Raw genomic sequence first — 10000 nt, forward strand, 5'->3', positions numbered from 1 at the left:
TTTTACGTGTTTATGGACCGAGACGAAGTCGAGGTCCATAAACACCTAAAAATGGTATGACACAATGATAAAAATGATCTTTTATCTTGCGGGACCAAGCGAGAAATCCCGAGCGCTTGGGTAGCCAATCACAGCGCGGGATTTGGTTCATCTTGCCCGCTCACGGAGATGGCCCGTACGGCCTAGCGCGCTTTCATTATAAAGCTATTGCGAAAATCCCCGTATGAGGGCCGTGCGCTTTTAGCGTGAGCAGGCCGAAAAAAAACCATACAGCCCTGCTAGGAACACGTACTGCTCCGTGCGATGCGATTTTAGAGGATTTGGTCGCTGTTTAACATCCAAGTTATTTACAGCCAGAAAAGCAAATGCAGACATCATATTAGATAAATTTTTTTATGCACATTTTTGTCACTTATATTGCTCAAACTTCATCTTCTGAGTGCTCATAAATAATGTGAAGAGCCCATATGATAAAATGCTTCTTGACTGAGTTTATGTCGGGCCGGACAGGAAAATATTTGGCCCTCGATCATGGCGCGCGGACAGTCATGACAGTTACTAAGATTTAGCACCTTTCAACCGGATGCGGTTGTACTTGTGTTCTCTTAGGAAACCTTCAAACAGTCTAACCAAAAGGAATGTAGTTGAAACGTTGATAAAGATCTAAGTTCATCAATTTTCTTATCACTAGGATTCAGAGGACAATGATATAGCGGCACCTGAAGTTTGGTGCAAAATCACACTGTTTGAAAGAGAGGAGCCGCGACTAGAATTCAACATTGATCGACCAGCAATTATTATTGATAGTTCTGACAACTCATTTGATGCCACAAGGTATGATTTAAATTTGTTATCCAAATTGTATTGTTATTGCAAGTGAGCCGTGATAAAGGGGTTTATTTCTAACACTGAGAACTTGTCATTGGCTCTGTACGCCTTGCGTGCCTTTGTAGTTAAGGTGGCTCAAAGGAGTTAGCACAATTTGGAGGGATGGCTCTATTGAAACGATTAATTCTACAACATAGCTGTTTCATGTAACGGCAATGTTATGGTACCAAATATTGAAACTAAGTAAGGCTTCGGACAAACGGAAATGAGGGCAATTCTAAGACTTCGAAGACAACAGAAAACGAAATATTTCACATTATATTCCACGAGAAGAGAGCGCTAGATATGAGATGGTAGAATCCCACGATGTGGGTATAATTAGCTCGTATCCCACGCCCCAAAGTAAATTAATTGTTTTATTGAAAAGTATGTTATATGTTTGATTGATTAAAGTTGCGGTTAGGGTTTTTTAGTGTTTGAGATGCGATTTACGAGGCCGTTGATACAGAGGCATACCAGGATGAACTTTAAAAACGTTTAAGCCATTTTTTTTCGGGTCTTGAGTGACAGCTGATACGGCAGTAAATGGAGTCCTTAAAATGATTCTTGTACACTGATACCCCCTTCATGTTATCAGGTGGCAAATGACTTAGCTATCTTCCTTGGCTCGCCCCTTAAAGGAGGTACAGCTCTATAATCGCATTGAAAATTATGAGTGGCCTCACGAACAGTCAATTAATGAAACATTCAACCTAGAATTCAAACTGTTATCTTTGCTTTTTTTAAGAATCGGACTGGGGACCCTACCTCCAAGCCCTGACGCAAAGGTTACAAAAGTGAGGAACTGTGTTGGAAAGGTAAATATTTAGAAAAGCCGGGGGTGGGGAAGTGGACGTGGGACTTTAACCTGGGGTGGGGGGGCAATAATTGGTTGACCAAGTGTGAATGACTGCTGTAGCGATCCATCTCTAATATACAAAGATTCACTTCTGGCGGAAAACATCCCCCTGTCCGACAGTGTACGTGTGGATACAGCTGGGGACGACGAGCCTATATCTGTTAATGAATACGTAGTCGCCAAGGCACTCCGCGCCATTAAGATCTCTCACGCTGGCGGTCCTGAAAACATACGCCGATATCCTGGCTGCTCCGATCGCTGTCATCTTAAACTGCTCTTTTTCTGAATGCGAAGTCCCTACTGCTTGGAAACTTGCCGACTTCAGTAAACACCTCAGACCGATATTTTTAACGTCTTCTCTGCCTAATGTCGCAAAAGGTTTCGTTATCGACATGTCCCTTAAACCAGTTTATTGATCCCGCCCAGTATGGCTTTATTCCCGGCTCGTCTACCACGTGTGCGCTTATATCTATGTTCCATCGATGGCTGAGCGCCACTGACGGTCCTGGGGCCTCTTTACGAAACTGCCCTCCTTGATTTGCAGACAGCATTCGACTTAGTGGACCATGATCTCTCATCGCCAAGCTTTATAGCCTTGGAGTTAGACCGAAATCTATCAACTGGATAATTGAAAACAAAGAGTCAAGCTTGGGAATATACTTTCAAACGAACGACTTTTCGTACTTGATTTCCGGTCTAGCATGTTTTGTAATCCCGGTCTAGCCCGTCTCCTACACCTGAAGCCTACCTGATCATTCATGAGTGAAATCAATTGACTTTCATGACGATTCGAAGCTTTCCCCTACTTTGTTATATTCCGAACTAGTGTTTCGTTTCTGTCAGCACAATTACTGTGCAAATTGTTGGTCCAAGAGTATCACTGGAGATCCTTTCCAAGCGGCGACTCGAGATTGAAATAAGCTTTCGTCTTTTTTTCTGATACCTTTAGCACAAAGTAAACAAATTTCCTCTTTCGATTTCGGAGAAACAAACATGTTCGATTGTTTTTGTCGGGTTGTACCATTCAAGTGCAGAACTTTCGAATGACGTCATCACCTTTTTAGCGCGAAACGGAAATGAAAACCTTGCACGCCAGACAAGTCGACCTCTAGCGACTTCGTCGCTCGCTCATCCGATTCGCGTCCAAAAAATCACGCTTCGCTTGCCACAACATTTTCTCCTGGGATTCTCGTTAGGTCGACTTGTGGCAAGTCTAGCTTGGGAACTGTTTTTCTTCTTGGCTTCATGTTTCCGCCGGAGTACCCCAAGGCACCAAAACTGGGGCCTTGGCTCTTCCTGGTTATGATTAATGACCTCAAGTTGCCTGATGAATCGTTCTTCAAATGGAAATGTGTGGACGATACCCCAATTTCGGAAGTGATTTTCCCATCCCAGTCAAGTCACCTCCAGCTGGCTGTAGACCATGTGAATAATTGGTCACGCGATAATATCTTCGAGCTGAACCCCTCGAAGTACAAGGAGCTCCATATCTGCTTCTTTTGAGCAAAAGATGTTGTTCCTCGTCAAATTAAACCCGGAATTCTCAACTTAACTATTAGAAGAGGCCAAGGCAACTTTAGCATTTGTGCATTCGTGTCGTGTCGGTAGAATAGGCAAGTTTTGACTGCCGCTTGTTGTTTTTTTTTTTTTTTTTTTTGTTTTGTTTTTGTTTTGTTTTGTTTTTTTTTGGGGGGGGGGTGATAGTAAAAGAGGTGTATTGTGGGATGTGAGAAAGTAGAAAATACCGATGTAAAATTTCTGACTGCGCAATGATTCGGTATTGATTTCTGATTTGGTATTGGTTTTGTTCTTTTGTTTTATGGATGCCTTATGTTCGCTCAGTGGCCGTGTGTAGTTGTCTTTTCCGATAAATATAGCATGTAGTTGTAGTTCACTAGTTTTAACGTTTTCTGCTTCTTTCTATGCAGGGAGTTAAAATTGAAAATGATGAACAGGGAAATGTCTGGGCGACTCGAGGAAGCAAGAATGCAATTTTCGTAAAGGTATGTAAAAAAATCACCGGAATATAATACTTTTATGGGAGGGTTGTATTGACCTGTCCTTCGGGGATGTGCGCTTTATTCCCCTGGTGACACGCCTTATGGTGTTGGATTTTCTAGAGCAAAATTAGGACATGGACACACACAGACTAATCCAATCACTGGCCTATATTTTCTAACTCTGTATAACACAGTCTTCCTGATGTTATGCAAAGTATGACGTAAGCTTTGAAGCGCAGGAAAGTTGTAGGGCAAAAACCAATTGTACACCATGAATATTGTAACCTATCAGTATGCTATGGGAGATATTTTCTGTCCATGAAATAGAGGACCACTCGGGCTACTCTCCCTTGACCTTCTATGTGGGCTCGTAGTACCATGTCCCATAACGCGCTAGTGTCTAACTCTTATCTATTCCCTGGCGAGATGCAAGCTCATAAACTGGTCGAGCGACCAATCGTCATCACTCGGTAAAGAAATTTCATCGGCAACGCCTGGCTTTGCTGTGACCAGTGGAAGGAACGAAAGGCAAATGCCGTCTTTCAACAGAGCTATACTGATAACTTGTTCTCTCCATCCGTAGGGTTCTTTCTTATCTGATGATCTGTTCGCATTGAGAGGTGCTTTAGAAAGGGATAAAACGTTCAAGGTATACTTCATTGCCTTAATTGACGTCAAATTTCTTTTGTTATTTAATTTACCTACCACTTAACAAAAGAAGTCATTGTTTCAACAAGCAATTAACCTCTGGTTGGCACATCAGTAACACCGAATGGGTGACATCACGCAAAATGTAGATATTGCGACGTATCCACCCAAACCAAAGCCTTCGGGCTATCCGTTAGATAATAAAGCATAGCAGGAAAATGTAATTTCTGGCGTTTGAGCGTGCGAATGAGACACAAATTGATATTTCTACGGCACGGAAACATCAGAGTGTGGGTGCGACTTGTGTGGTGCATGATGGTCATCATGCAGTCTATTTAGTTCTATCCTGTCACGTTAGCAAGTCATTCTAAGCCTGGACTGGTCACCGCTACGCTATTTTTACCTTTTTTTTTTTTTTTCATATACTATTTGTACCTTCTTTTATTGATTTGCTGATTTTGTGACTTGCGAGATACCATTTAAACCCCGGAGGGTAGCTGGCACTGCATGGGTTCGGCAATGTTTCCACTTTTTCCCCGCACGGGTTTTTTGGTTTTTCGTATCCGGCGCTGTCACAGATTTATGCAGTGTATCATTTGCTGTTGTTGTAATCTAGGTCATAGGTTGTTCACGCCTGTCACTAGTGCAAGGTCGGAGGAATCCAAGATAAGCCTAATGGATTGTATTGGTGTGATGTGTAGTGGAGTTGAAAAAAAACCTCTCACATTACCCAGCTGTAGGATTCTAGTATTCTAATGGGAAAAGCCTCATTTACACTTCAGTGTATGTATGGAGGAGAGTCCATAAACTCTTGCTTGCCTCCTTGCCTTTCTCCCCAGCTGCTGTCAACCACTGATTGGTCCTGGAGGGTGCCTCTAGCTCACGGCCGTTTGTGGCTTTGTCAACTATTTTGAGTTTAACTTGTCTTCCCTTATGGACTATTATTCACCACAACACTGACTATATGCAAATAAAGAAGATATCTTTCGAACCTCAGTAACACAGGGAAGCATATTCAACGGAGATATCAACCTCTTCGGTAATTGAAATAAACTGTCCTTTAAGCGTCAACTTGTGGAGCACTGCATGCATGGAGCTCAAGTAGAGCTCGCTTTAAGCTTAATTTAGATGCCAAAAAACGTAAATCAATCGTTTTCTTGGAGAGAAGCAAGAAAGCCAGATAAACACCTCTTGAATAAGCGTAATAACTCAGTTTAACGGCTTGCTTCTCTACAATGTTGTCAACGTTTGTGTTTATCATTATCTTTTCTTTCTTTCAGATATTTGATTGGGAATCATTTGCAGATTCTGTCCGTTACCACTGCCTTCGTTCCAAGACGTTTAATCCCGAAATAGAAAGTGACATCCTGTCGAGCGCCTCCATCTTTTTCAGTTTTGTAAAAGATGGGAAAGATGATACAAACACACCTTGTTGGGCACAACTTGATGTACTTTCAGCTTTAGAGCAGGCAAAGGGTAAGTTTTTTTTTCGACGTTATTGTTGTTAAATCAACGCTACTTTGTCCCCATGGCTAATTTTCTCATCATTTTAGAGCCTTCATCTTTTTACAAACTACTGCGGCATGTAAATGGTAATTTTTCAACTGGATCTTTCTTCTAAGCAAGATCACGGGGTCTATGTTTGGGAGGTAGCTGTATTTATTACTGGTTTTACTTTGAATTGAAAGGCTACCGTAACCTAAGAAACGCAAAATGCATAACGTTCGTATATTACTTGAACTTGAACATGGTCCACTTCAGATATAACATCACATCAATAATAATTTTGTACCAAGTATTTCTTTCTGTGGCCTTGTTTTGACAGCTGCTTGTAATTACACTCGCGAAAAGCGGGAGCAAGAGAAACAACAGGTGATCAACTCTTTGCCGCCAATTCTTCGCCCTAAAACCGCAAAAGCACGTGAACTAGCAGCTGTGGAGCACTTCCAACACAAAATCCGACCGCGGCGTTACATTGATACCATGAAGTTCAACAGAAAAAAATGGGCGCGAAAAGAGGTGGTTTTGAATCCTTTTTTGTTCGGAAATAGTGGGAGCCTATCTCAGATTAATCAGCAGATTTCCATGAATGCACGTTCAAGACAGAGCAGCAGTGAGCCAGTGGAAGCTGTTGATGGTGCGAGCCACCTTCCTAATTCGCTGATGGATGCGTTTGACTTTAGCCCAAATATGAGAGAGGAAGTTGCAACTCGCGGTGACAGTTTTTTCGCAAGCGACTTAACTATTTCACCAGAAAGTATTAACAGAGGGATGCAGTTTCCGGAGAACAAGGTTGTAATGTCACCGAAATCATCGACGGAGAAACCAGTGAAGAAAATATGGGCAAGGAAAAAGTTTGAAGATGGCAAACCTGTAAAGGGAGGAAAGCGATCTTAAAAAAACAAGTCACTAAAGATCGTGCCACCTTTGTGTCAATCATATTTTGCTATTAAATCATTTCATGTAGCCTTAAAGGTTCTTAGGATGCTTTTAAGTTCATTTTAAGATTGGGGCAAGCGGCAAATGGGTTTATGGTCGGTTCGTCCACAATCAGATCTCTTGAGGAACACTTAAGTTTATTCGCCCACACATCTTAAGAAGGCTGGTTTGGGGTCGGGGAAACGACTTGACTGTGGGCGAATCACCTTGTAGGCGAAACGACCAGATACCGACAAATGATGTGATCTTTGCGATGAGGTTTGGTTCGTTATTTTAACAGGCGGAAAATTTTGGTGTTATGTCCACTTATTGGAGAAAGCCCATTCATACACTGAGTAAAAGGACCATCAGATTTTAGGGGCTATTCCGAGGTTCACTCTTTCTTTGCTCTAAAGGGCGAAAGCAAGAGTTTGTTTACAGTTTGCTCAAGGACAAAGCATCCGCAGCTGAAGTGCCAGCCAGGGTAATTGCAGGAGGCAATGCGGCCCAGTGGGTAGGGCGCTTGCCTTGGGTTTAAGACCCGTCCTCATAGTCCCTGGTTCAACTTCTCGGTAGCCAACTGGTCTGCCTCCGGCCAGTTGGGATTCTTAACAGTTGTTTTTGTTGTTGTTTTGTCTTGTCGTTATGTTGATTGTTTCATTGGCCCTGAAAAGCCCCTGTGGACAGTGGTCGATTAAGTATGTATGTAAGTGGAATGACCCGCGCTCTTTTTTGTTGCAGTTGTGCAATTTTTTACCTTTATGCTTGTATACATATTTGGGAGGACGAAAGATAGCCAGACATTCTGATCATTGCATCATAAAGAAGCGGGTTTCCTGTTATTTTACCCGGGCGGGTGCGTTTCAGAACTTATTAAGGACGGTGCCTACTACTGTTGTTGTGCATACGTTCTGCGCATCTCGAGGTGATACCCGAATTTCCTATGGATGGTGCTTATTAATACAGGGATATTTTTTGCGCAGTTCAAAACTATGCGGAGAAAGCAGAACTTGGCAAGTGTTCTAGATATCCAAAAAAGAAAACTGGGGGTAACCATGCATTTTTCAGAGATAATTAAGCTTAGATTTGGAAAAGAACGCCATACATAGCTTTGTGATTTAAAGCTTTTTACAAATATTGGTGATTAATCATCTTTGAAAAATGCGTGATTACCCCCAATTTTCTTTTTGGATTTCAAAAACACTCGTTGAGGTCTGCTTTTCCCGCATATCCATACAACCGCGCAAAAATACCTTAGAATTAGTAGGCAAATTTTGCACCAAAACTTCAAATTTAGCGGGCTGTACTGCGGAATATGGCCTGCTAAATTAGCCAATCATATTGCGCGTACTATCTGAGAGATAATGATAAAGTGACAAAATTTTCATAGTGATGTGGGGCGGAACCTGCAACCTTGAGGTATTTTATTGACTATAGTTTTAAGTTAACATCAGCTTTAGATTTAATGAATTTGTATCTACTTGAAATCCTATATTTAACGGGGGGTCTAAAACACAGGTCACTTTTGAGAGAGGGTCACCCGTTGCAGGTCATTGTTTTGCCTTTTTGAAAGTAACCCAAAACCCTCAATGTGGCTAACCCTAGGCTGAAAAACCAAGTTTAGGCCTAGGGTTACCCAAATCAATTAGGGTTTTGAGTGACTTTCCAAAAGGTAAAATAATGAGCTGCAACGAGAGACCGTGTTTTAGACCCGCCGATATTTAACTCCTTTTATTGGTACGGATACTCTCAAGTTGGGTCTTTATAGACGTAAGTAATAGGTAAACACGACTTATCGTCAATAAATAGGGCTGAAGCGAATCTTTCTTATGTAGTTTTTTTCATGATTCAGTGAAATAAAGCAGTATGTATGTATGTATGTATGAGTCGAATGTATGTTTGTAACGTTTGAAGTCATGTGTTCCAAAGCACCTTGAGGCGCTGGAAGTCGTACCCAATCCTTGTATTGTTGCTCCGTGAGAAATGCTTTCTTGCCCCAAGAGAGGGTTCTGATTGCTTTGATCAAACTATAATCTTAACAGTCCATTTATGTGTCCATTCATTTATCTATCGCCGCCCAGAAGGTATCTTCAGTGATCTTCAAGAACTTCAAAAAGCAGCCAGCCCTTGGATTCTACCGGAGGCAAGCATTCTAGATTACGTATTATCTTGGTTTGGCCAAGGTCAATTCGAACGCAAAAAGATTTCTGCAACGATTTTTGTACGCGAGGATAGAGCGTATTCATATAATCTGATACGGGATATTCCGCCGTGAAGGAAAACTTGGAACACCAACATGTCGACTCAACTTTTCCCGAAATAAGCGAAGTCATGTGAAAGCGCTTTATACGCTACTCTCGGGTTATCTCGAACTCTCAGAGAAAACAAGAAAAATTTTGACGTAACCAGAGATGCACAAAAACCCATGGTATTTTAAGTAAATTGGTTTGCACCCACGTGGCACGACGGCCATGTTGGATGGCAATACAATAATAGGCCTTTTTCGATATATTGAAATTCAGCTTGAAAGAGAGGTTTAGAGGACAAAGACAAAGGAAAGTGGATGATATGCAAATGTTTTCACATTCGTTCCAACGACTTTCTATTGTTCTTTTCCTCACTATCAAGCTGAATCTTTGTCATTTCCAAAATGGCCAATTGTATTGCCATCCAACATCAATTTGCATTGTAATAAAGTTTAGTTCTCAGCGGAAAGGCAATTTGTTGTTCTTGCTGTCCAACGATGACGTCACATGCAACCCGGCAATTACAGGGGTACACAAGACACTCGAGGGGGTACCAGTATGGGAACTGTGTAAACCTACTTTATTTCATTAACGTTACAATGAACGTTAACCAAGAAAGCACATTTTGAGTCCGCCGCAGCCACATTTTACAATCACAACACCACTAATTAAACCAAGTTCTAAAATCGTGCAAAATCATTCTCCCGAGATTGATAATGTACTCAGCTACGAATTCTACTGGAGATAAAATGTGTTTGGAGCCTAGTTCTAAGCCACAAAAAAACGTAAACTTGTATTTCTTGCCTTGGAATAGCCGTAAGGACTTGAACGTTCACAGACAACTAGCTTCAGCATTCAGTTTACACTTGTTAAGCTATGGACTGCTCAACGCTGTTTTCTCCCGAGTAATAACGAAAATGGAGTCTTCGTTCGTGGGCCCAGTTATCGGTCAGCGGGCCCAG

At 41.8% G+C, this 10000-nt stretch overlaps 1 protein-coding gene across 1 annotated transcript in view; it reads left to right on the forward strand.

Annotated features, from left to right (window-relative positions):
- Nucleotides 1-8671, forward strand: part of LOC138003740 (myosin IE heavy chain-like) — a 60189-nt gene extending 51518 nt beyond the window's left edge. The window contains exons 27-32 of the mRNA XM_068849962.1: nt 692-834; nt 1616-1685; nt 3655-3729; nt 4310-4375; nt 5655-5850; nt 6200-8671. Of these exons, the coding sequence (XP_068706063.1) occupies nt 692-834; nt 1616-1685; nt 3655-3729; nt 4310-4375; nt 5655-5850; nt 6200-6771 (1122 nt within the window). The 3' untranslated portion in view covers nt 6772-8671. The remainder of the gene's footprint in view (nt 1-691; nt 835-1615; nt 1686-3654; nt 3730-4309; nt 4376-5654; nt 5851-6199) is intronic.
- The last annotated feature ends 1329 nt before the right edge of the window (nt 8672-10000 follow it).

This window comes from Montipora foliosa, chromosome 5, assembly GCF_036669935.1.
Source record: "Montipora foliosa isolate CH-2021 chromosome 5, ASM3666993v2, whole genome shotgun sequence".
Classification (NCBI taxonomy): Eukaryota; Metazoa; Cnidaria; class Anthozoa; order Scleractinia; family Acroporidae; genus Montipora; species Montipora foliosa.